Source organism: Colletotrichum fioriniae (assembly GCF_027942845.1).
Source record: "Colletotrichum fioriniae strain IMI 355084 chromosome Unknown scaffold_15, whole genome shotgun sequence".
Classification (NCBI taxonomy): domain Eukaryota; kingdom Fungi; phylum Ascomycota; class Sordariomycetes; order Glomerellales; family Glomerellaceae; genus Colletotrichum; species Colletotrichum fioriniae.
The window spans coordinates 779,691-806,064 of NW_027076851.1; the positions used below are offsets into that span (position 1 = coordinate 779,691).

The 26,374-nt window shown below is 55.3% G+C and overlaps 5 protein-coding genes across 5 annotated transcripts; 1 reads left to right on the top strand and 4 right to left on the bottom strand.

Annotated features, from left to right (window-relative positions):
* Positions 1 to 604: 604 nt before the first annotated feature.
* N0V96_010737 (uncharacterized protein) lies at positions 605 to 1,546 on the top strand (the record flags this gene model as incomplete). The annotated part of the gene is made up of 1 exon (XM_053189212.2): positions 605 to 1,546. One exon carries the CDS (start codon positions 605 to 607, stop codon positions 1,544 to 1,546), a length of 942 nt encoding a protein of 313 aa, XP_053053200.2.
* A 145-nt stretch (positions 1,547 to 1,691) lies between these two features.
* Positions 1,692 to 3,187, bottom strand: AES1 (hormone-sensitive lipase HSL; the record flags this gene model as incomplete). The annotated part of the gene is made up of 5 exons (XM_053189211.1): positions 1,692 to 1,699; positions 1,795 to 2,124; positions 2,251 to 2,717; positions 2,784 to 2,967; positions 3,031 to 3,187. 5 exons carry the CDS (start codon positions 3,185 to 3,187, stop codon positions 1,692 to 1,694), a joined length of 1,146 nt encoding a protein of 381 aa, XP_053053199.1.
* Positions 3,188 to 4,564: 1,377 nt separating this feature from the next.
* Positions 4,565 to 12,075, bottom strand: N0V96_010739 (uncharacterized protein; the record flags this gene model as incomplete). The annotated part of the gene is made up of 2 exons (XM_053189210.2): positions 4,565 to 4,614; positions 4,677 to 12,075. 2 exons carry the CDS (start codon positions 12,073 to 12,075, stop codon positions 4,565 to 4,567), a joined length of 7,449 nt encoding a protein of 2,482 aa, XP_053053198.2.
* A 1,174-nt stretch (positions 12,076 to 13,249) lies between these two features.
* On the bottom strand, positions 13,250 to 14,797 carry N0V96_010740 (uncharacterized protein; the record flags this gene model as incomplete). Its single annotated transcript, XM_053189209.2, has 2 exons — positions 13,250 to 14,415; positions 14,485 to 14,797. The coding sequence occupies 2 exons, from the start codon at positions 14,795 to 14,797 to the stop codon at positions 13,250 to 13,252; spliced, it is 1,479 nt and encodes a 492-aa protein (XP_053053197.2).
* A 7,274-nt stretch (positions 14,798 to 22,071) lies between these two features.
* Positions 22,072 to 23,346, bottom strand: N0V96_010741 (uncharacterized protein; the record flags this gene model as incomplete). Its single annotated transcript, XM_053189208.1, has 1 exon — positions 22,072 to 23,346. The coding sequence occupies one exon, from the start codon at positions 23,344 to 23,346 to the stop codon at positions 22,072 to 22,074; it is 1,275 nt and encodes a 424-aa protein (XP_053053196.1).
* Positions 23,347 to 26,374: the final 3,028 nt, after the last annotated feature.

The window sequence follows — 26,374 nt, forward strand, 5'->3', positions numbered from 1 at the left end:
CCCGGATGACGCACAACTTGTTGCAACCCGCTCCGCACGGCTTACGCAGTCCGGTTAGTCTCTCTCTAGCCAGCCAGTCAAGCCAGTAACGCCCGCCGCCCATTCAGCCCTACACAAACGCTTGTCGCGCGGGAAAGAAAGCTTGAGGCCATTTTCGCCACCGCGACGCGAGATGAACTCCTTAGTCTGGGGCCCGTTAGCTCGGAGGCATGGCCATCGACCGCGCGCGGCTTACTCTCTAATGCCGAGCGCGGCGCAGCGAGAGAAGGGGTGATTTTGGCTTGCTTACTACGCGAAAGACTGCATGCTCAGCGTCTCGCAGTGGCGCCGGCGCTAAGTATCTAAGTGTGTAAGACGGATACTTGAGTAGGACTATGTATGTCGAGGTAACTTACCAGTTCTGGGATGTTGGACGATGCGGTTGGTCACAATGTTTGTCTGACTTTCTTTGTTTAACTGTCGAACAGTATATAACTGTCTCGGTCCCAGACATCGTCTCAACTTTGCTAAACCCTCAAGTCAGTATTTGAGCAGCACATCACAAGCTTCATCGTCTCCAACAAACCATCTCAGAGTTCAAATCCATCAATCACAACCACACACAATGCACGCAGCCCTCGTCAACACCTGGGGTTCACCCCCAACCTACACAACCGTCCCGGACCTCCCAGAACCATCCCCAACACAAATCCGCCTCCGCGTCCTCGCAACAGGCGTCCACCGCCTCGTCCTCTCCCGCGCCTCGGGAAAACACTACACCGCCTCGACCCTCCCTCACCTCCCCGGCGCAGACGGCGTAGGCGAGGACCCGACTACCGGCCAACGCTACTTCTTCGCCGCCCTCGCGACAGGCACATTTGCGGAATTCGTCAACGTCGATCGGGCCGCTGTGTCGCCGCTTCCAGAGCGCGCGGACCCTGCTGTCGCCGCTGCGTTTATGAACCCCGTCATGAGCAGCTGGATGGCACTGTCTGCGCGGGCCGCACCGCAGCAGAAAGGCTTCTCTGTCGCGATTTTGGGGGTGACGAGTGCCAGCGGGCGCGTGACTGTTGATGTTGCTCGTGCCAAGGGCGCGGGACGGATTGTTGGAATCGCAAGAAATGCTGCCGCCATGGAGGAGATTCCGATCGACGAGCGGATTGTTCTCAATGGTGGGGAGACGGACTGGTCGAAGCTGGGCGAAGTGGATGTTGTGTTGGATTACGTCTACGGAAATCCTGTGGTGGACCTGCTCAAGGCCTTGCCAAAGTCGGAGAGGGAGGTGCAGTATGTACACATTGGTTCCGTGTCTGGCGACGGGGACATTACTCTCCCTGGAGCCATCTTGCGAGGGAAGAGGGTCGCGCTCCGTGGTGCTGGGCCGGGCAGCTGGCTCATGAGGGAGTATGCGAATGAGCTTGGTGGGATGGTTGGCGTGACTGCTGGGTTGAAGGATAAGGAGGTCAAGGTGATTGCGATGAAGGATGTTGAGAAGGGATGGAGCGAGGCCGGGCTGGGGAAGACGCGTGTTGTGTTTGTGAGCGATGATCTTGTGAAGTCGTCTTAACTCGATAGACTATGAGTAGCGAGATGGAGTTTAAGATGCCTCATCTGGATTGTCAAGTTGAGATCTCTGTTTTAGTCAGAATATCCAATATGCGTCACAAATTTGGACAATTCTCGTCGAATTGGTTGCAGCTTAGATTGACTATCTAGACAACTATCTTTTGTGGCAGTTACATGACGCCAAATACAATCATGCTACAACTTTCGTCAGAACACAATCACGAAATGCCGTCGGAGAGGGCAACTCACAAGTAAACCACGGCGCACCAACAGCCGCCGCAACAGCTTGCGCCACAAGCTTCTGGATCTGCACGCCAGGGTGGTAGTCGTTGAACCACAAGCAACTGACACCATCAGCATTGTAGCACGTGGCGTCGGGAGCGCCGTAGGCAGTCGGGTTGTTGATGGCCTTGTCAAACGCGGGCGTGGTATCGACGACCCAGGACGTGATGCCGGAATTCTTGGCCTTGAAGGCGGCGAGGTTGCTGGTGATGAGGTCGTTATACTGCTTAATCGCAGCTGCGAGTTGGGCGTTGGAGTCGGCGCTGTTGGCGAGCATAAGCGGGGTCTTTTGTGTTGCTGTGTAGATGAGGCTGTTAGTTTGATATGTGGTCTCTGCGAGCTCTGCTTTGTATGACCAGCCATGTCTGAACGTTCTGGCTGTCCTTTCAGATGAAGTGACGGGGAAACGAGGACAAAACTCACGCGGAACACCAAGCAACACAAACTTTCTCACTCCAGCATCATACAAAATCTGCAACTGGTCAAAATACCGCCCCAGAACCTGAACCAACAACGCCTCCCGATTCGAAAGCCAAAACGCGTTTCCCACATCATTGACGCCCATCCACACGCCGACGAGGGTATTATCCGCCGTCCACGGCGCCCAGCTCGGCTTGGACGCCAGACTGCGCGAGAATTCGGCCACCTGGTCGATGAAGCTGAGCACCGTGGTGGCGTAAGGCGCGATGAGACTCGCGTCCGTGGTGGCGCCGCCGTAGGCTAGGTTGTAGGAGTAGGTCAGGGAGGCGTTGAACTGGGTGACCATGAAGCCGACCCAGTCGAGGCCGCCTGAGGCGGTCCAGCCGGGCAGGTCTGGGTTGCCGAGGGGGTTTTGGGGGTTGGGTTTTGTGGAGTTGATGTTGAAGCCTGTTTGGGAGTAGGAGTCTCCGCTGGTGTTTTTGTTCAGTTGTCGTTTCTTTTGCTGTAGAGTAATGTAGGTATGCGGTGTGACTTACAAGGTGATGAAGTACTTTGGCCCGGATGGAGACGGGACGGAGGTGGCCGTTGACGTCGGGGCGCGGGAGGAAGAGGTGGAGCGGACGGATGTGGTAGTCGTCACAGCGCGGCTGGTAGTTGAGGCCGGGACGCTGGTGGCTTTGGTGGAGGAGACGGCCGGCGCCGTTCCGGGAACGCATTGGTCTACAGCCAGTCAACTCTGGGTGTCCAACATCCATCTCCTCTACCAATCCGGGGTTTACTCACAGTACCAAGCATTCTGGGAGGAGCAATACGCTCCAGAAGCGCAGCTAGTCGAGCCCGTCCATCCTGTCCCTCCACATTGTCCCCAGACCGGCGCTTGCGCGTTGGCGGTGAGGGCCAAGCCGGCGGCGATGAGGACGGATGCCGTGATGCGAGCCATTGTCGTTGTGGATTGTGATTCCAGAGGGAACAGACCAACCTAGCAAAGCCAAGATCCCAAGGGGCGTGCAACAAGGCAGATTCGTCTTTATATAGACTTACGAGCTTGCCACCTCTCTGTTGGTCTCTACATCACCCTATCCCGCTTTCAGCGTCTCTGGTGGGAACCTCCATCCGTGAACCCAGTCCGAACCAGGAAGTTGGTCGAGCGGTGCTTCCGAAAGCCACGAGCTCTCAAAGACTCGTTCAAACCCGAGGGATTTCCCTACAGTCATTGGCGGGAAAAGAATCGATGGTATCTAGGGGACCCCTCCCCCTCCGTCGTTCGTGCGGAGATTCATCTCGTACCTGGGAAGAAACGGCAAGCTCGCAGGACCCAGGTCCGCGGTTCACTTTGGTAAACGACCAGGCCATACGAGCAAACTGCCAAACATTGAATGAAGGAGGGGAAGAAAAGCTTGAAAAGCACACCTTGACAAGCGGGACAAGATGAAAGTGGATCATGGTGGGCCGGCAGGCCGGGTGGTAGCGTGGTTGTTGATGCGGGGACGCGGAGGGAGGGCATCCCCAACCCCAAAGAGGCAACGGGTGATATCCACATTGGATGTCACGGCCGGATGAGCGGGATCTTCTTGGAAGTTGGGGTTCGGACGGTTGTGTTGTCAAGTGCCTAGCCCGAATGGTTATATTGCAATATGTGGATTCGGAAAGCTTAAGAGTTCGGGGGCATGGCACGTTTTGATTCTTGATTCACCTTGGTGGGCAATTCCTAGTCCGCTCATCTACGAACGATTCGTAAATGAGGCCCCGTGAAGGATATGGGGACTTAAGCACGGCGACTGAAAGCAGAAAAGTTACCGAGACTTTAGATGGCAAGCACTAATGTTAAGAACACAATCTCTCAAGTGACTCTAACAGACAGCTATAGATATTCGTAGTGACAGTGGTATATCTCAAAAGCCAAAAAGCTAAACCAAACCAAACATGAAGCAAAAACAAACGACTTGACGTAGCAAGTCACCGACCAAATTCCAATAGATCCCAACCCCCAAAGTTGTTTTTCCATCCAACATCGAGATAGCCTTCCTTCCAGCCCAATACACCAAACCATATAAATAGATACAAAAAGATATCATAGCTAACCAGACTTGACAAAGGAACACACAATCTTTTCCCAACCGCATCATCAAATCCATCCACCCATCGAACCTCAAGCTGAAATGCATAGAAAAGCAAAAGCAAAAGCAAACATGAAATGCAGCGCAGACATGATGGTACATAACATATTCCCAGAGGAGGTATCGTAAGAAGATTTCACAGCCCTTCTTAGTTCCCCTCTCACTCTCGGGTCTAGCCCGTAGACTATAGTGTCGGCATTTTATGCCTTGTTCTTCTCCTTGATGTAGCCATCGGCAACTTCAAGACACACTAGAATCAACAAGTCAGTCAAAGTCCAATAGAGGAAAAACAGAAGGGCAGATAAAACTCACACTTTGCAACACTCGCGCTGCCCAGGATCTTCATCACAGAAACATCCCGCTCAATCACCTTCCAAAACCACCCCCTCACCTCCACAGCAACGAGCGAGTCCATGCCCAGCTCGCCAACGCTATGCTCCCCCTTGACGCTTCCCTCGCCCTGGCCAAGAACGACCTCGAGGTACCGTGCAAAGCCTTCGGTCAGCACGGTCGCGACCTCCTCGGCACCGCCCTCGACGGCCTTGATCTTCTCCTTGAGACTCTGTTTGCCTTGTCCCTCGCCTTCGGCACCCTCGTCGTCATCCTCAAAGGTGAAGTGCGAGAAGCGCGGGTCAATCTGCCAGTGGAGCTTGTCCTCGCGGTTGGCGTTGTACCGGCTGAGACCAGTAGTGATATCGTAGATCTGGCCGTCGAGGGGACGGCCGGCGACAATGGCCTCGAGGAACATGTGGTGGATGTCGCGCTCCGAGATGGGCGGGTAGCCGTCCTTCTCGAGGAACGCGTAAATGTCAGTGCGCTCGCGGTGGAGGAGACCAAGGCCATAGATCACACCGATATTGAGGACTGAGCCTGCCAGGCCGCGGATGCGACGGTTGGCCGCGAGGCCGTTCATGTACATGTTGGCTGCGGCGTAGTTGGATTGCCCGCCGTGACCACCAGGTGCCGCGAACGACGAGGTCATGATGAAGAACTCCATGTCTGCCTCGCAGAAGATCTCGTCTAGGTTGCTCGAGCCGACAGTCTTGGGACGCATGACCCTGTTCCAGGTCTCAACATCCATCTGCGCGAACACGCGGTCGTCGAGAACCATGGCACCGTTAATGACACCGGCGACCGGCGGCATCTCCTGTGCCAACCTCTGCTTGAACGCCCGCACGCTCTCGATGCTGGTAACGTCGAGCCTCTCGATGCGCACCTCGCACCCCTTAGCGCTGAGGTCGTCGATCCACTGAGGCTGCATGTTGGGGTTGCGGCTGGCCAGGACGATGTGGCGCGCGCCGTGCTCGAAGAAGAGGTTGCACAGACTCTGACCCATGTCGCGCGTCAGGCCGACGAGGACGTAGGTCTTGTACGGGCGGAGGAGCTGTGTGCCAAAGAGGGGCTTGGCGATGTGCTGCACCTCGCGCTCGGCGCGCCAGTCGAGGATCTGGAAGGGCTTGCTGCTGCCGGTGTGGTCGAGGAGCTGAGGGACGGAGATGGAGTCCAGAGCCGAGAAGCCGATGCGGCCGTTCATGCTTCTGACGTTGGTGATTGCCTTTCCGATGGCCGTCTCCCAGAGGTGCTCAATGTCCATAGAATCACCGAGGGCGACGACGTGCTCGGAAGTAAGAAGAGAGAAGCGAGAGTGGTACTCGCAGTTCTCGGGAAGGCAGTCAAGAATGGTCTCAGAGAGCTCGCTACCTTCGGGTAGGAAGTCGATGACGGAAGCACCATCAGCAGGGAAGAGGGCCTTGAGCTCGCGGTTGCTGGCGTAAGGGTGGATGTAGCGCTGGCCAAAGGACTTGCGCTTCGATCCGTTGGTGGTGCAAGCAATGACATTCGCACCCTTTGCCTCAAAGACCTCTTTCATGCACTCCAGGAGAGCGGCATCGGGCTCCAAGAGAAGCACAGTCTGCTCCATCATGTCTTCGGCGACCGATAAGGCCACGAGGTATCTCAGGACGAGACCGAGGAGGAGCTTGGGCTCAATGTTGCTGCTGCTGAGCTGGAAGACGCAAGAGTTGGGGACGGTGACGTAGGACGAGTTGGACTTGGTCATGGCAAGGCACAGCTCGCCGGATGTGACCTCCTTTCCGATGCAGACATGAGAGGCGTACTTGAGTCCAAAGTTGATGACCTCAACTGAGCTGTACTTGACTTGGATGACACTCTGATCGGGGATTGCTACAGCGTCATCAATGTCAGTCTCCTCGACAATGTTGGCAGTGTAGACAGCGGAGCCATCGCCAGACTGGGAAGAGACAACCTCGACGCATTGCTTCAGAGTGTTGACCTCGTCAGCCACAAGTCGGCGAGGGCAGTTGACACGGTCGTTGCCCTCCTTCCAGGGAAGAAGACGAGGGATGAGCCTCTTGCCATGTTCCATGAAGATCTCATTCTCGTGAGACCATAGCAGCTTACCATCCTGTGCAGCGCTACGCAGGGCCTTCATGCTGAGACGGAGGAAGGTCTCGGCAACGAGGTCGCTCGAGTCACGGCGGGAGTCGAGGTCGAGCATCTGAAGCTTCAGGCTGGGGATCTCGGCAAGCATGGAGCGACAGAAGCCGAAAGTGGCCGCGTGCTCAGGGTTGCCGGCGCGCGAGTTCATGGTAACCCAGAGAACGACCTTCTCGGGCGCCATCAAGGCACGGAAAAGATCGAGACGCTCGGGCGTCATGGAGCTCATCATGGGCTCATCCAGATCAGCAAGGAAGATGACGGAGCTAATCTCGTTGAAGATGGCAGGCTGAAGAGAGTCCAGGTCGGCGATGATGTCGATGCTGCTGCACAACCGGTCCAGCTTCTGGTGCACCTCGGCAGACAGGTCGGCTGTATTCTCCTGGGCACCGATGATGAGGGTGTGGCCCATAGCCTTGGGAACAGAGCTGTTGAGGGGGCTGAGAGCAGCCTGCTTGATGTCCGACTCGGCCTGTCTGACGATGAGGGAGAAGTCGGGAGCGAAGAACTGCTCGGCGTTCTTGGAGACGCGCGCAAAGCCGCACTCGTCAAGAAGGTCGGGCCACTCGGGAGGAGTAAGCGGCAGATCGGCCTGTCTCCTCACGCCAAAGGCGCGACGAAGTCTGTCACGAAGGGGGCTCATTGACTCATGGATGAGGATGAGGAAACCACCAGGCTTCATGAGGCTCTGAACCTGCTTGAGCTTGGAGCGCTGCTCAGCGCCCTTGACAATTGAGGTTGTCAGGACGACCATGTCAAATGGCTGCAGAGACGAGTTGTCCTCGTCGTCAAGGATCTTGGTGTGCTCAGTGTCGATCTTCTTCTTGATCGCGTCGGACGAGACCCTCGCCAGGAGGTCCGGCTCAGTCTCGTTGCCCAACGTGTAGGAAACGAATGAACCCTTGAAGCCGTCAATGACATGCTTTGTGAGCGCCGTCTCGGGGTCGGTCAGACCGAGCACTCGCATACGAGGGTATCGGTGAGCGAGCTGGGAGACGACACGGCTGACGTGGGAGCGGAAACGATGAAGCTGCTTGGCCTCCTGGATGATGGTCGAGAGCATCGCAGGGAGGACATCGGGGATGTTCTCGCCGAGCAGCCGGATAAAGCTGAGGGCGTGTTGGAACGGAGACTGCAGGATGTAGGCATCCAGTGTCTCAGCAGTATCCTGCTGCCAGGGGCTCGGGGTAGCCTCAGATGGCCTGGCCTTGGGAGGCGACAAGGGCGTAGCTGGCGGGGTGAAGAAGACGGGCGAAGAAGAGAGGTCCTTGAGCGAGTCGTCGTGGATATAGAAGCGCGCAACTCTCTCGCAGGCCTCGAGCAAGATACGCTCAGTAGCAACGTCCTCTTGACTCAGGTCGGCAGCAACGATCTCATGCTCAGGGTCCAGATCACAAACAGTGGTAAGGTAGAGTTCCTTGTCGTCCTCGGGCTTAGAGTTGGCAAAAGAAGCGACCATGAGGCCCTCGACCTGTATCTCCATCTCGCCATCGGGGTTGTAGATGCTCATGTCACCCACAAATTTGGTCGTCGCGGTCTTGGTGCGAGGAATCTCCTGCGTGATGACCGAGTCGACAACCAGGGACGCGTTGTCCGCAGGCTTGCCGTCGCAGAGCGCGAGGTTGAAGCGAATCTTTTCGATGCTCCTGGGGAGGAAAGAAGTCCAGAGAGACTTGTCGCCGGGCGAAGCCACAGCGGCAAACACGGAGTGGAAACAGCTATCCAGGGTGGCAGGGCTGACTCCGAGTCCGGTGGTGTCACTGTTGTGGAACTTCTGGAGCGTAGCCGAGCAGAAGTTGTATCTGCGATCAATGCTCTGCAGAGCGCGGAAGGGCCCAGTGTAGTCCAAGCCGATATCCAACATCATCTGATAGAAGGAGTCGGTGTCGGCAGGGAGCGTTTCAGCCATAGAAGGGTCGCGTGTGGGAAGGGCATCTTCAGATGGCTCGCCGAGGTAGATGCGTAGGTTGCCGGTGAAGTTCTTCTGCATGGGGGTGACACCGTCGGCGTAGCATGAAGTGATAGTGAAGATACCCTCAATAATCTTGCCAGCCAAGCGGCCCTTGGTGGAAGGGGGCGCGATGATCAACGACACCAAGATCTCAACACCATAAGTATTGGCCTCCAAGGAGATACCGCTCATGAACTCAAGATCTGTGAGCTCAACAACCGAAGCCTCACGGCCATTGAGAACAGCCTTTGCTGCATCCAGTGCAAGTACGCAGTAGGCAGAGGCAGGAAGCAGAGCCTGACCTTGGAACTTATGGTGCTGGATCCAAGGCACAGTCTCAAGCTTAAGGATGTTGCGCCATCTCAGCTCAAACTCCGTGTCGTCGCGAGTCCGAACACCGAGAAGCTCGTGAGGTCCCTTCTCGCGGAACTGATACTGGTGGGCGATGCGAGACTCGCGGAAATGCATCTGGCTGTGGTCCCACGGGTAAGAAGGCAGCTCAATCCTCGAAGACGAGAGACCAGGCTGAGAAGACTGTGCCACGAGAAGCTTCCAGTCGATGGCGTCGCTGCCGAAGTAGTTCCAGGTGAAGCCCAGGAACTCTGCAAACGCGTGTCTGTCATCCTTCTTGCGGTCAAGCAGGCCGGCATACGATAGAGCGCCACCAGTGGCAGCTTTGACGGTCTGCTGGACGGGACCTTTGAGGGCGGGGTGAGGGCCGACCTCGACGGCACTGGCGAAGGGTCCTTGGGAGCTGAGAGCAAGATCGATTGCCTCATAGAAGGAGACGGCCTTGACCATGTTGTCCTTCCAGTAAGGGCCCTTGAGTTCCTCGATGCTTGGTTCCGTGCCATCAGCATACACACTTGAGATCCAGACGGTCGAGTTGCGCTTTCTCGGCTCAATGCCGCATCCTGCCAAGTCTTCCATGTACTGAGCTGCCGGTCGCTCCATGTGGGCAGAGTGGTAAGCAGTGTCGACGACGAGAAGACGAGCAAACTTCTTCTCCTCAGTCAACTCGACCTGGAGCGCCTTGACCGCATCTACATCTCCAGAGAGAGTGACACTGGTCGGTGCATTGCTGGCAGCGACCCAGATACGGCCCTTGATGTCATCCCTGGCGCAGAGAGCCGACGCCTCAGCGCGGGTCATGCCGACAGCCATCATCATACCCTTCTGGCCATCCTTGCCGCCGGCAAGGTGAGCAGACATTCCCCTGTAGTAGGAGATGAGCATGGCATCGCGGGCGCTAAGCACGCCGGCAGCATAGGCAGCTCCGATCTCGCCGGATGAGTGGCCGACGACAGTGTGGAAGGACACATTGATGCTGCCGAGGAGGTCGATGAGAGCAATCTGCACCGCAGTGCAAAGAGGCTGGGAGAGAGCGGCGATGTTGATGCGGGAAGAGTCCTCCTGATGGATGAGCTCCTCAATGAGGGACCACGTGGGGGGTTGGGGGCAAGTCTTGAGAACCTTCTCGAGGTTCTCAATGGTGTTCCTGTAGACGCTGCTGGAGTGGAAGAGCTTGCGGCCCATGCCGGACCACTGTGCACCTTGACCAGTGAAGATACCGAGAATCTTTACTTCTCCGCCGTCGAGCTTGGCGCGAACTCCAAGCTCGGGGTTGGAAGAAGACTTGGCTTTGGAGAGGAGGTTGTCGAGGGCGGCAATGACTCCATCGCGAGAGTCGGCACTAATAGCGGTGCGGTAGGCCAAGGCCGAACGGTGGGCGTACAGGTTGTAAGCGACCTCGTCGGCCGACGTGTCAGACGACACCATGAAGTCGCGGAGGGCCTGGGCCACGGCAACAAGAGACTTTTGTGACTTGGCAGAGATGACTAGAGGGAGGCCAACAGCGGGGGCTTCGGCGTCATAGGGAGTGGTGGTGGTGAGCGAGGAGACTGGTGCCTCCAGTGCCGGAGCGAAGTGCTTCGCGACTTCATCGTGGATGCTCGGCTCATACCTCTCGAGGATAGCATGAGAGTTGGTGCCGCCGAAGCCGAAGGAGTTGACGCTTCCTCGAAGGGGCTGGCCATTCGGGGCCTGGGGCCAAGGGACGACGTCGACAGGGATGCGGAGGTGTCCGTAGAACGGCTTCACGCTAGGGTTGAGGGTGTTGAGATGCAGGTTGGGTGGAATGCTGTTGTTGATCATGGAGTGGACCACCTTAAGTAAACCGGCTAGACCCGCGGCGCCTTCCGTGTGGCCGATGACCGTCTTGATGGAACCGACGACAAGCTTCGTATCGTCACTCTCGGCAGTAGTCTTGGCCTCGTTGCCGAAGAATGCCGTTGAAATGGCCTCAGCCTCCCTGGGATCTCCGGCCTGGGTGCCAGTTCCGTGTGCCTCGAAGTATTGGGGTCTGTCGACGGGATTTTGAGAGTCCAGACCGGATCTACGGTATGTGTCCCGAATCAACTCGGCTTGGGCGAGGGGGCTGGGCATGGTGATACCCTGTGTGCGTCCGTCAGAGTTGACACCGGTCTCTCTCACGATGCTGATGATGGAGTCACCGTCTCTCATAGCCTGAGACAGTGGCTTGATGAACAGAGCCGCGAAGCCTTCGCCGCGGGCGTATCCGTCTGCACTTACATCCCACATCTTCGATGTGCCTGTAGGGCTGAGCATGTGCAGACTGGCCTCGCTGATGAATTGCTCGGGGGTGATCATCAAGTTGGCACCGGCCACGCAGGCCATCTCGCACTCACCGGACCGGAGACTCAACACGGCCTGGTGTAGAGCGACGAGACTTGATGAGCATGCTGTATCAATGGTCATGGAGGGGCCGCGGAAGTTGAAGAAGTAGGAGATTCGGTTGGAGAGAATAGCTCTTGAGTTGCCGGTGGCGAAGTACTGATTCGATGTGATGTCGTCTCTTTGGCATAATGAATCGTAGTCTGCGGTCATAAGTCCGGCGTATACAGCAACCTTCTTGCCAGCGTATTTTTCGAGTGTGTAGCCGGCCGATTCCAAGGCTTCGTAGACGACTTCGAGGATAATGCGTTGTTGAGGGTCGATGGCCTCAGCCTCCTTGGGTGTGATGTTGAAAAATCCTGCATCCCATACACGGTGATCTTCCTCGAGGAAGTAGCCCTGTGTTGCGTTGGTTGCTCCATGGTACTCGCCGTCTGGATGGTAGAAGCCTTGGGCGTTAAACCGGTTGCTCGGGACCTCTTGTGATAAGTGTCTGGGGTTGGTGAGAAGATCCCAGAGTTTTGTCGGTGATGTTACGTCGCCAGCGAATCGACAACCTGTGCCAACAATGGCGATAGGCTCTGACTGGGGTTTCTTGTAGGTAGACATTGCTGTCAGGGGTATTTCTAGGATAATTAGGTATTATGGGGGGTTGGAGAGAGAAAAGAGAAGAGTATAAAACTCCGTGTAAGTCGTCGACACGTGGGCTGAATTGTCCGATGCGTGAAGGTGGAGGTAAGAGGTATAACAATAGAGAAGAATGAGAAGTGCTGTGATCATCGAAAGGAAAGACATCATACTGGACGGTGCGATATGAAGGGATATATAGACAATCACTCGATGGCAGCAACAATATCAAACCTCGCGATGGTTCCTCCCTGGCGGACAGTGTCGATTACATGACGCCTGTGCCCCCATGTCAAAAAAGTAAGGGGGCAAACCGCCTTACTCCGCCTAGACCCAAGCACCCAGAAACCCAAGACCCAAGATCCCAGATCCCCCACGGTACGGGGTGTGCTGAAGAGGAACTGGGGGGAGGAGAGAAAGGGGAGGGGTGTAGAGGGCGTGTGGGAGTGTGGGATGAGTTGAGTTGAGGTTCGGCGATGGTTTGTCTGTTGGTGGATCGAAAGGGGTGGTTCGGAGTTCCGTGGCCGAAGAATGTCTCGAACGGTCGCCGGGATTATTTGGCGTGCACGTTCGGCGTTGACTATTTTAGCTGCCAGCAAACAAACGGGATTCCGACTATTATTTAGTCAGCCAGTCTCTCGATCTCGGTCTCGCGGACGCCATTCGGCCGCCCGGGAGGCTTGATAAGACGGCGCCTCTTCTTCAACGACGGCTCATCCAACGTGTGTGAAAGTGACTTACGTTTGTTTCGGCGCTGGGAGCAACCGATGTCATCAGAGACTCAAAAGTGTATGAGACTTGAGAGAGAGAAACCTACCTAACGACGAAAACGGTCCTGGGCTCAAGAATTTCGGAAGCGCGATCCGTTCCGTAGTAACTTTTAACTTTCACAAAGTCAATGTATCAACGTGCATATCTTCCTCGTGGAGAATATGGGGTACTTGCACATGAAAGACGTTTCTTTGTCCCGCGTGGTTCAGATTGAGGCTGTCTTGGCTCCTCATGTCTAAAAGTGACTCCATCCGATCCTATGAACTCCATGATACAACTCCATCCGTCGTCCAATTCCCCACACTAAGCATATTGAGAAGCAAACCGAGGCCGCTAATACAACAATTTGCACCATCTAACATGATTACACACCTTGGCTTCGTCTTCATCCGTCGAGCGAAGTCTCCATTGCCTTTCGTAGATCCTTTAGTTCCTTACCTAGGCTCTCTTCTTGCCTCTTCAATGCCTGAAATGAGACATCCACTACTCCAGAGAACATTGAGGCTGCATCAGGGGCCTTACCCGCTGGTGAACCATCCGATCGCAGAGTCGGATCAAGTGATGCAGATGCTCGCCGCATCTGTAGAAGGAACTCTTCCGCTAACTGAATCGTGAGAGACATCTGGAGGGACGGCGCCGAATCGACGGCAAAGGAGCCCACGGTGACGCCAGGAAGTTTCCACGACTGAAACAGATGACCCGACTCAAGCTGATTCAGCTCTGAGTGAATGCAGCTGAAGACCTTCTGGTACATGTCTAGAAGCCGAACATACGTCGAGAGGACGAAGAGACAGGTCGCCGGATCCGACAAGGAGTTGAGTCCTTTGGCTAGTACAGAGTTCCCGCCATCGCTTGCGGGAGAGGCGGCCTCCATCGGTGGAGACATTTCCGCAAGAAGGTCTGCAAAGTGTCGAGAGAGTTTGAACATCTCATCAACAGGGAAAGGCGCCGTGGTTGAGCTTCCGTCATCGGGCGTTGAGGCTATGCTGGATCGGCCGGGCTCCTCGGATGAGTCGATGTACGCGGGTAGGCTCGACGACAGCTCAAAGAGCCTGGAGTTGACTTCGGTGATGCGCGGCATCCACTCTCCAGTCGAAGGCCCTTGGCCAGCAGCATACGGCCGGAGCATGATCTGCCTTGTTCTTTGCTTGACACGCTTCCTTGCTCGCCTCAGTGGAGTAACGTCATGCGGCTTACTCGATCTTGAGGAAGATTGCCTTTGCAACGCAGGGCTTCCGAGATAGACCCGGCCGACCTGGTCTGCTTGCGGTGCCATGGGTGAGGTGAATGCCGAGTCTGAAGTTGCCGAGTGGACTGGGCTCCACGGATGGGTAATGGAATCTCCATGTCCTGACATCAGATCTTCCATGGCTCCGGTGAAAGTCTGGGGTAATTGTTGTTGGTTTGTGCTGGGTTGATAGAGGCCGGCAGAGTTGCCGAAGCCAAAGTCGAAGTCGACCATGTCAAGCATGGCCTCAGGTGAAACGACAGCATTGTCTCCAAATGCCGTGTTACCACAGACGGGACCACCATGTTGGGTCTTGACGATAACTACACGAGGCAAGAATCGTCAGTAAAGGGAGGATTATTCTAGACAAGTCAAAGACACCTAAGACTCACCTTGATCGGACTGTGTGACTTGGGCCGCCCCGCTCTCTGTACGCTGCCGCTTGGGAGTCGGGATGGCTCTTCGTACAACCTCTCCTGTTGAGCCGTATTGGTTGTGGTTGTGGTTTTGGTGGTGGTGGTGGTGCTGCTGCTGTTGCTGACTGTGTTGCTTGCGATACCGCAGAGAAGGGCTCGAAGTGCACTCTTCCTTGAGTCTGATACAGCGCTCACAAGCTTCATCGCCGACGCGCTTACAGCTGAGCTTCTGCCTATGACACCGATCGCAGGCCTTCCGAATCGGACCGTCAGACATTGTCACTGCCATGGTTCGGCGTTTGCAAAACAAGAACAATTTGCGAGGGAATTCCAGAGAGTCGGGGGTGAGGGGAGGTGTGTAGTCAAATAGGCCTGGATCCATTCGACCAAGAAGTGGGCTCCTCTGATCCCTAGTCAATGAGACAGCTACACATGAATGCTTTTCTCTCGACCAGGGACAAGAGTACCGTTGATGAGGTGCAGGGCAAAAAGAGAGAGACCCAGCGAGCAGGCGAGGTACCGGAGAGCATCGACTACGATACGACCCGAGCTGATCCATTCCTCGCCGCAACCATAGCCCGCTCGGTCGAAAAAGCACTGGATGTGCCGGGCCACCTTGATTGGACAATCATTGGCTAGCCTTGGAGCGAGATAGTAAAACATGGCGAATATGGGCGAGGATGCTGGACCTTGTCCTCTCGGACTGGAAAGAAATAGCATCTAGGTTAACCTCCCCAGAACTACGGACCGGGATATGGGAGTAGGGTAAGGTATCCGTACCTCTGGCATCCGTAGGGGAAAGAGGAGGAGGAGGAGGGAGTGGAAAGGGGGTGTACTGAACAACTACAGACAGAGTCAAGTCTCCATCCAGTCTGGTTCGTTCGAATCGAACAGACAACAACACCGCTTGCTCGCCCGGACAACCAATGGGCACTTCCCCGGCGGCCCAGCACCACGGTACAGACCTTGCCTGACTTCAGCGATCCGATGTTCATTACTAGTCCAGACAGTATGAGAGGACGATGCCTGAAAGAAGAAAACTGCTCCACTAGCTCGCAGACAGACAGAGACAGACAGACAGAGACAGACAGAGAGAGAGAGAGAGAGATACACGTCTCCAGTTCTCCTCTCTTCAATCTGCACGCTGCGCAGAGCTGCACTAACCAGCCCAGGATCACTTGCAAGGGGCCGGAAGATCCACCAGGGTCCCTGTCTGTGGAGACGATGAAACATGCAAAAACGAAGTGTCAGAACTCAGAAAAGGTTTGGACACATGTGGGATGGAAAAACGACAAAGAAAGCTCTCTCCAGAGAGAGAAAACATAAAGACCTTTTTTTTTTTTCCCACCATGACGGACCACCATCCGCCAGGTGTGGCGTCTGTCTGAGTCTCTTACCCACCGTCGAGTCGAGTCGAGCCGATGTTCCTAGGTACTCACCACTCCAATCCGCTTCCCCACCACCGCGCGGCATGGCCTTGGACCACTTGGTCTCTCATGGTCTCCTATGGTCGACAGGGACCGCAAGAGCATGCAGAATGTGGCTGAAAGGGCGGGCCCTCGAGTTTGTGTGCCAAGGATTGGCTAAGGGGCAAGTGGTGATCCTGCTTCGACGGCGTCGTCGATGGACGTCACATTTAGCACCCATCTTCTTCAGGAAAACGGTGCAGCGCGGCGCAGGCACCAGATGCTGTGCAACCATGATCGCGATTCGAGCTTTTCGACGCCTAGCCTCGGGTTCGAGTTGGATCGCTTGCCTCTCATGTCAGATGTCACAAGGTGGCAGAGATAACGGCGAAGCCTTCCCCGCCGCCTCTGCCTCGTCCCATCGAGCCTTCTGGCCAAGATCCATCAAGCTATCAAGCGGCTTCGGGAACCTCTTCAATGAGCCAGCCGACCACGTAAGTAGACTCCACGACGGCTTGAATTAGTCTCCTAGTCTCCGTAGTCGCCGTGATTCTCGCAACGCAGCCAATGGAGAGAGCCGTCTTGGCTCGAGTAGAGTCCAGATTCAGTTGGATTGCCAACTTGGAGAGTCGGAGGACTCGGGGATGGACGACACGACCTGACACGACGACACGACACCGGGCAAGCGGGATGAAGCCAAGCCGATGTTGCTTAGCCGATGGATGGGGCAATTTCAGTCAAGACCCAGAAATCAAGCCCAAAAGAACTGTCTAACGGTTTCGTAGACATGTTTGCCCGTTATGCGTGGAAATTGTGAGGATTTGAGGGTTGTTTGCTTCCTTTGCTGGGTTGGTTTGCGTGGTTGTTTGTCACCAAATATTTGCTGGTGGCTGCGAACCCGGCAATCTGGATTTTTCGACCAGGGTACCCCGTGTTTGCGCCGCAGTGTACCAGATGAGATGGGAGCCCCAAGTGATCGATGCAATCTGGAATCCCACGATTGTCACAGTGCGTTATTGCCAGGGGCGGGGGGGCACCAATGCCGTGCCGTGATGACCTCAGGCACGATGAACAGCTAAGACGAGAGGGGAGGCATCCCGCACCAACCGGGCGAGCACGCCTGCAGCTGGGACCTCTGTGCCTCTTTTTGCCTCGCTCGGTGAAGTTCGGAGTCAGCACCGGGGGCAACCAGGGCCGAAGTTGACGATGGGAAGGTCCAGTGACAACATCTTCATCGGGGAAAACAAGTAATGCCGTAGTCGACTAAGGAAGTTATGGTGGGAAGTTGTCATGGACTAGGAGACAGCCTTGCGACGAGAGGCCGTTGAGTAGGGCCCGTTGTGGGTTTAAGCAGGTTAGATCGGTAAGGATACGGCCGAGAAGGTGGCAGGAAGGCGCCGTCTCTTTGTCGTGCGGGAAGGCCAAGTAAGCGCTGTAGGCGGGCAGTTGGCGGGCGCGGTTGGATGGCAAGCGGGAGACGATGTCGATGATGAGCAGAGCATGAGGGTAGGCTGGCGCGCCGTCGACGGTGAGTAACGTGCATTCCCTTAGAGCTGCGTGCCGGATTGGGGAGAATGCAGTCTTAGTGCGCGATATCGAGGAGCTCCAAGGTGTGGGTGGCTTGATTGCTAGCAAGGATCATCGCCACTACCCCTCAAGACGGACCCTTGCAAGCTTCTGGTATCCGCCGTGCCTTGGTCAAATCCGGCCGTCAGAGGACGACCCGACGTGATGGCGCAAATAGCTTAAGGAAAGCTAGCGATCTCGCACAGCTAAGAGTTGTTGTTTGGGCTGTCAGACCCTTGCCATTCGATTGGAACGGGCGGGATTCCGTACGGAGTATCCTACGGAGTAGAGGAGGATGATACGACGGACGGCTGATACAGTCGAGAGTCCTCGGGCCAAGTTGGGTACTCCTGTCTGCCCTGGCTGGGGACAAAATTGGAATCTCTTTTTGTGTCAAGGGAGGTTTTGAGGAACACAACGAGACACAAGAAAAAGGTACGAGAAACCGAGGTGCGTTGCACAAGGTGGGAAAGGCGGAAGAGGCCGCGTCGCCCAGCCTTCGACTCGTGGCAGCCCAGTCTCCATGACTACTCTGGGACTCTGGGGGATCACCAAGAAGTCAGTCAGCGGCGTCATCACACCAATCTGTGAGACAGGGTCGAGTGGGATGTTGTGATTGGGCACTGCGTAGCCCCGGGTTACGGGTAACGTCGAGGCTGTATTGGAAGCCGATCAGAGTATGACGCCTTCCACCGGCTTGTCAATGCGATTGTTGTTTGATGTTCCTGCTTGAAAGAATAAGTTTCTTTGTTTTAGTTGTTGCAGATTGCGATTGTTCAGGCGACTGCGGCCGAAACGAAATGACAAAAATTGGGTCGGATGAACTGGTGTTCCAGACAGTCCAGACAGTGCCATGAGCGGTGCCGGCACGATGCAGCCAACAGCCAGCAGCCAGCCAGCACTTTAGTATAGTAGTCGGCGGTCGCAGTGCCAGGTGCGCGAATGCGGGCCGTTCCACGGAATGAAGCGTCAGATCATGCAACTGCCCGTGCTGTTGAACCACGACTCGCGTAGGTATGTTGACAGCTCAGCTCGAGTCCCATCTTCGAGCACACTAGGCATCATCGCAGCGCCTCGACCATCCGTCAGAACCGGTAGCATGGCATGGCATGGCATGGCATGACATAATTTGATAGGGTTGCGTTGAATTTGCGGTTTGGTGCATTATGACAGCTGCCCTCCCTTTCGGACTTGGCTTGTCATCTCGCGGGTCCTTACATGGCGGGATGCGCGCTCCCGCGGAAATCTTTCTTCAGCTTCGGCAGAGACGAGACCCCTAGGCCAGTGCACTGCGACATCAGGTGAACGATATTGGCCTCGAAGTGCAATATTGGCGGGGGAAGGACCCGAAAGAGGTTCTTGGGCGGCTTTGGGGCCGGCTGGGTGAGTTAAAACAATGGAGAGAGGCGCGCTGAAGGACCCTCACGGAGCGTGGGGTGCTAGATAGTCTGCCAATCCAGAGCCCAAGGTCAAGTTCGGCGAGGCACACTATTCCATCGGCGAGGGGCGACATCTAGGCAGCGGTTCTCGACCACGGAGGCCGTTGGTCCATAAACTCTAGAACAGGCGAAGGGTCGGTTGGAGATTGGTCATTGGAGAGACCCCATGCTGTACACGAATAATGTTGAGCTCCAGGCATCTCCAGCCTCCAGGCAGCTCCAGCCCCAAGGTAACTCGACCAAGTATACGAATACCTAGCTCGCAGCTTCCAAGTGTCCCGTGATGGGGGGGAGGACTGATGAGGTGTGACCAAGATGCGCGGATAGAGTTTGAGTACCGGCATTCCAAGTGGCCATCCTTGTGATTCGTATCCCCTGAGAGGGCGATGGGTTTCGGCTGGTCGCAGGATGTTGGAAGGCAGGACAGGGCGTGAAGGGGCATCGCGACGGAATGCAGCTGACTCTTCCAGAACTCTGGCCCTTAGGCCCATCAGGATTCCACTCAATTATTTCTTCCCGAGGCCCCTGGAATGACGACGATGAGTTGAAAAATGATCAAGGTGAGTGAGATCATTGGACATGGGGGCCTGGCCATGCCGGGACAGTTCCGGAGATCCATCGATCCATCGAGCAAGATGCCTGGGTCGATGTGAGCAGTGAGCAGTCGAATATGACCGTGGCCGAGGCCATACCGTGAGAGAGTTAGCGTAGGCGATTGACTAGGAGAATAAGAGGTGGGAGGCGATGAATCTGATCGTCGGGACGGGCGATGGAGCCGAGTGAATGGAAAGGAGAGGAAGGGGAAGAGAAAGAAGAAAGATAATTGAGAAAGGAAAAGATTAGTGGTGCCAGATGGATGGGAATTGAGCCCCTGTCATGTCGGCGGGCCCCCTGTCCTGACGCAGGGAAGCAAGAATGGGCGAAAGAGATGGAGAGGCGGCGTCCGAGGTACACGACTGCACGCGCTCAGCCACGTACGGAATCTCTAGCGGGAGTTGAACATTCCAAAGGGGAAAACGGCAGTCTCGTCGGCGAGTGGACGGGAGGATGTTGGCATTAGTATTGAAATTGGTGTTGGAGTTGGTGAGAAGTGGAAATGACTGAGGTGGCAGCGTTGAGCGTGAGAGGGACACGCCCGAAGATAGGAGGAAGGCACGCCCGCCCCGGATGGCAGCACAGAGTACGTACCTGTTTCCGGCCGACGGATCCGGGGACGGCGACGGCAGGTGGGGACTTGCCCGGAGGCCGAGGGCGGGAGGTGCAGCTTCCGTCTCCCACCTCAGCAAGGTACATCTGCCCTCGCAACTTCCAGGTTCCTCCTCAGGCTCTATTCTGGACTTTAGGTACCTACCTCACCAAGGTAAAGCAAAGTAAGGTAAGGTAGGTCCTTCCCTAACGTACAGCCGCGTACCTCTTGCCTCCCATTCCCGCAATACCTACCTACCTACCTTAACGTGACCTGGACCGTACCTGGACCACTGGTCTTGCCTGTTTTATTCTTAGCGCTCGGCACCGGAGCCCCGACTCCCCGGGCACGTGGTCTCACCAATCACGGCCGAACTGAACCCCTGGGCCGATCCAGTGAGGTCTTGCCCGAGATGTAAGTCACCTACCACGTCAATCTGGAAGGAGAGGTACCTTACCTCACCTGAAGGTACGGATACCTCAATCCTCACAAGTCTCGACGCGTCTGCGTCTATTGGCTGCAAATTCTTTACTCTGACCTCACATCCATCATCTGAATCTCGCCCACCTCGCCCGTCTCGTCCATCAGCTCCATCAGCTCCATCTTGGGCTCCTCGAGACTCAGACATTGGAGACAAATTCTACCAAACTAGCATGACCCTTGATCCGGATCTATCGCCAGCCGCCTCGGCTCCTGCTCCCTTCAGGTTTACCGTCAAGTAGACTAGCTTTTCAACGTACTGAGTATATCTTCTTTTACACCCCTCCCACCCCTGCGCTGACGTTCATCGCATCTCACATTGGATCCGAAATCCCATCAAGGCGGACCCTGATGAACGGGGAATATGCACCTGGTCGCCTCCTAACTATCCATGTCGATCCGATGCTCCATGGGTAGCTGCTGGATCGTTGGGTCGCTGCATCGCAGATCGACGGACCCAAAGCCATGATTCCGCCTCCCTGCTGGTCCCAATAACATTAGCTGCCCTCCCGGATCGCACCCGCTCCCGCGCAAGCTCCCGCTCGGGGAGCCATCCCGCCTGCAAGCCTTGTCTCGACGCCTGGTCCTGGCACCCATCGTCACGATGCACAACTTGGGCGCCAAAAGCCAAGTTACTCGTCACTTTTCTGTGCTGAGAAAAAGCAAAGTCTACCGGGAATACGACCTTTCTCTGTGTCACCCAACCCATTTTTCCTGGTCTCGTCCAGTCTTCCCTTCGTGAACGCCGCGAGCCTCGTCCGCACACCCTTTCGCCTTAACCTATGAACCATGGACGAAGGCTTCATCTCAACGGCGGGCAGCTTACTTGACGAATTATAGCAATGGCACGAACGAGTCGCTTGGCTGCTACACCGCAACGCCCAAAGTTAGAATCTCAAACTCTGGTTCACCAGCGGACCGTCCCGATTTGATTCAGCGCCTAGTCGATAGAGGGCGTAATATCAACAACGCTCGTTCCTCGATGCCAATATCAACTTCATTCTCTGAATCTTATCAACTTGCTACAGCCCAAGATTCGACTTGGCGTCTAGAAGCCTTGTTTTTCAGCCTGTGCGCAAGATCGTGTACAATTCTACACGTCAGAAAATTTTCGCAGAACCCATCGCCTCGAAACAGTGCAGCTGGGAAAAAGAAAAACTTGGACTCGCACGGCCGAGGGAGGGCCAAGTCACGAAAAAAAGGACACAAGACAAAAAAGTAACGATTCCTCGACACACATCTTGCCGTTCACAATGACAAAAATGTTGAAAATTTCAGAGAGGTATCTATCTATCCATACAATTACAGTTCAAGCAAGGCGCGCGCGAAGGAAAAGAACCTCTTCCAGTCCGATACCAAAACTTGTCGCCCCGCCCAATCATCCCTTCGCAAGATCCCAGCCAGATCTATTTCTTTCTTTCTTTCTTTTCTCCCCCTCTCTCTCAGCCCTGTCTAAGCTGATACTCAAATCTTTGCTGTTGACTGACTACTGCTCGACGTCACCAGTTGCGAATAGCTCCAGCTTCACTCTCTCCCTCTCGACGCCCAAACCTTCCAATACAAGTCTCACCTTGAGCATCCAATCCCTCGGCCCGCAGACGTAGTACTCGGTTCTCTTGTCGACGAGGCCGAGCTCCTCTTCCGATAATTGCTTCAGGTCGAGGTGCTGCTCGTAGTCGTACTCCTGTCCCTTCTCGTCTCCTGGCTTGACCTCATTGAGGAAGATATGCGCGCTGACGTTGTCTCGCTCCCGTGTCAGGTTCCGGATGTGCTTGGCAAATACCAAGTTGCTGCTGTTGCGTGCCGCGTGCACCCACTTGATCGGCCGGTTCGGCGTCTTGGACTCCGGGCTAAGCACCGTGTTGAGGATTGACATGAGCGGCGTTGCGCCGACACCTGCCGAGAGAAGCACCAACGGAACGTCCGCCTTTTCGGCTTCTTTTGCGTCCAGGAAGAAGTCTCCTTGCGGGTGCGACACATCGATCTCGTCGCCTACCTGGTAGCCATCGTGCAGAAGGTTGGAAATGAGGCCGGGGACCAAGCCCTTCTTCAGGTCGTCTTCCGGCGCGTCCACAACTGTCGCCTCACGCTTGACACTGATGCGGTAATACTCTCCCTGTGTCGCCGCGTCGCTGAGACTGTACTGTCTGGGCTGAGTGATGCCGCCGAGTTGCGGTACTGGGACCTGCACGGAGATGTACTGTCCCGGTAGATACTTGGGCAGGGGCAGCTTGCCGTCCGAAGGCGCGAGGTAGAAGCTGGTGACGGAGTCGGACTCGTCGATGCGGCGGATGATCTTGAACTTGCGCCAGTTCGTCCAGGTGCCGGCTTCTTGGTACATTTCCTTCTCGCGGCCAATGAACACCTGCGCAAGCTGTCCGTAGGCTAGTGTCCAAGCCTCGGCGATCTCGGGTGTGAGTGCGTCGCCCAAGACGTCTCCGATGGCCTTCATAAGGTGGTGACCGACAATGTCGTAGTGCTCAGGGCGAATGTACAGCGACGCATGCTTATGAGCGATGCGCTCAACAGCGGCTTTGAGCTTGGGCAAATCGTCGATGTACGTGGCATAGGCGAGAACAGATTGGGCGAGTGCCCGGGGCTGTTCACCGGAGGCCTGGTTGCGGAGACTGAAGATGTTCTTGAGTTCGGGGTGGGTGTCGATCATGTCCTTGTAGAAGAGGGTCGTGATGGTTTCGCCGTGCACCTTGAGCACGGGCGCCGTCGACTTGACAATGTTGATTTGGTCTTGCGTGAGGGCCATTCTGGCGGATGAGATGGAGAATGCTCGGGCAAGGTTGTTTTTGGGACGAGCCAAAGTTGGCAGAAGACGAGTGGTCTTGAAAAGAGAGAACATCTACCAAGGGTGGCAAGTCGGAGGTGATGTTAAGGATGACGGTGACGATGATGATATGCTGCAGCAAGTGCTCAGCAGTCTGAAGTCTGATGTTTCTTATTGTCTGTGTGACGAAAGTCTGAAGTCTGAAGTCTGGGTAGTGATACCTCCTCTCTTCTCTCTTTCGTTTCAGCAGCGGGAGACTCGGGCAGTATTTATTTCCTGGGACAAAGGTGCAGCATTTCCACGGGACGTCGTTGACAATTGACAAATATCAGGCTTCTCAATGGTCGACGATGTGTGCGGACCGCTCATGGCCGCTGGCCTCCACAGAAAAACCGGGCGTCCCGTAACATGGCTCATTGCCGGTGGCCTGACATTCGGGTCGGAGTTCCACATGTCGTTGAATCTTGCATCTCCGCGGCGCGCACCCGTTCAATGGGCCACAAGGTCGGCAACGGGATCCATTTCCCAGGACGGCCGGGGGTCACCCCTGACCAAGGGACCATGGACTAGGTACGCCGACGAGGGGAGCGGAATCGTCAGCGGCTCGGCCGCTTTCGCGTGGCTCGTCAGAGCTGCCGACTGGGTCACAGAGTTGCAAATGCTACTACACGGAGAATGAGTCTGGGCCTTGGGTTTGTATTTTGGCATTGGCTTTGCAGTTGCGTCACTTGGTGATCGTCACAGCGACGCTGAGTCGTTCAATCGTGGACACTCATTGATTAACGAACCCACTGTGGATGAAGCTGCGAAACACTGACTGCGTAGATTCGGTGAGAGCCGCCCCAAGTTCAAGACCTCATTCACGTGCTACTGCGTAATGGCACTGACCTCTCTGCCCTGCCGGTGACGGCCGGTAGCAGCATGCAAGCTGCGAGATGGATCGGGACACTCGTCCTTGGAGTCTGAGAGCTTGCGGAAGCCCTCTTCTCTGTCAAGAATTGTCACAAGCGCGGCGCGGCAGTCAGGCATCTGAGTCCCAGAGGAGCCAGGAGTATTAAACCTCTTTGGTGGCGTAGGTGGTTCCTGGCACTAATTTGATTAGCAACGCTGCCTCCCTCGCCTGTCAAAGCCTAATTCTGCAGGCGAGAAACAGCTGTGGCGTGTGTTGGAGCAGGGCACATGGGATGTTAGACACTTGTTTCTGCTCTTCCTCTCAGTTAACTCCTCTATCGAAGGACGGTGGCGTCTCCAGCTATCGATTCCGTGCCTGGAATTGAGTCTTGACAGATGATGAGGAAAGGGACGGTGGAACATGGAGGGTGAGGTGTACCGAGTGGCCGACGCCTCACACATCTCACAAGAGTCAAGCGTTCAACAGGCGAGAAACATGGATTTCAGAGACGAGAGACAGCAATGTCGCACCGCCACTCCCGTTTTGAGTGGCTGGTGATTAGTCCTGTTTGTATTCGTCCGTATGTATGTACAGCTGGGCATTTGCGTCACTTTTGATGGCAATTACCGTCCTGCTAGTTTCGCGGAATATCGTCCGAAGCCTTATTGGGCGCCCATTTGTGGGTGGACCACGTACAGCTACAGTAAGGTAAATTGTGACGAGAGAGGAGCACTGGTATTCCTGCTGACTCGATTCGGAAGCAAATTGATTTTTCTTGGACAACAGACACCAGGGCTGGAAAAAGATCACCGCCAGGGTTCCCAGTTCCAACTCTCCCCGAGCCGACGGGATGGAGGCTCCATCGGATTCTATACCAGGAGTTAAATTCCTATGCTTTGAGCCTATCCTATGCGACTATGAGTTGACAAAACGTCTGGCTCGGTGTTTCTCGTCCCTTGACGGCATGGCAATCCAAGTACCTTCTACGCGTAATACCTCAAATGCCAGTTTCGAGCCCATGACCGATTGACCGACAAACCCCCAACGGCGCGCCTATCCCCAACCCGGCCACAACGCTAAGAAAATAATCCCGCTGCGCTTTCCCGCGTCCCGCCGCCACATCAGTGCACCTTTGCGCCGCCAGCTGACACGCTTACTACGTAGGCGCTGCGAGTGTTTTACATAATACATCGAGGGATTTCCCGAGATGACTGGTGAGAAAAAAGGGTTGCCCAAACGCGGAACCGCAAAGAGAATCTAATGCCCAAAGAAAATTCGTGGTTCCACGATTCGCCCCGATGATCCTATCGGGCTAGCGGAGGGCCCATGACCTGGGACCTGGGGAAACCTTCTCCGCGGACCGGGTCGTGTAAGGCGTGATGCGTGTCAGGGAAGACGGCGGTACGGATAGATCGTGGGTCGTGATGTGGCCATCGCGGTGACCCTGATTTGAGCCAGGTGTGACTGCGTGCAAATGTTCTAGAACGATCAAGACCAATCACGCTCTTCTCATTCAAGATGCGTTGATGAGAGTTTTGATGCTAGGCAGGATTGGATAGGTCACTCTCAGCACGCCGTCAACTACCAGCATCGAGTTCATGTCTCCTTTACCTTGGACTTGGATCTAAAGCAATTATTTTCCTTAACGCTGCCCTTCGTAGTGAAGACGTGCTTACTGAAGGCACCGTTACCCCAATCTTGGCGTGATTCCACTTTTACACGCTGCTGTGGTGCGTCGCAAGTTTGCCAGTGCACTGAGTCGTGACCTCGCAGATCTCGCTATTGCGAAATGTCCGAGGTGCGAGCTTTGTGGGACGATTTTTTATGACTCTGGCCAACGCGACGACACACAATTGAAATGTCAAACGTCAAGGCCAGCGTCAACCGTGGATAAGATAACTGGGTCTAGATTTTGGATCTTTGGATGGATTTTCACGGAATTTGGAATCTAAAGGGGTTTATTTTGAATTTCGCATCTCCTCGGTGAAGATTTTTATTTTCGAGATGATTAATGCGGATTTTTATCTATGGATGTAGATTGCGGCCGAGAGTCCATCGGCGTGATGAAATTACGAGACATAGTGTTCTTGCAACTGCTTCTTCTACGTTAGAAATCAG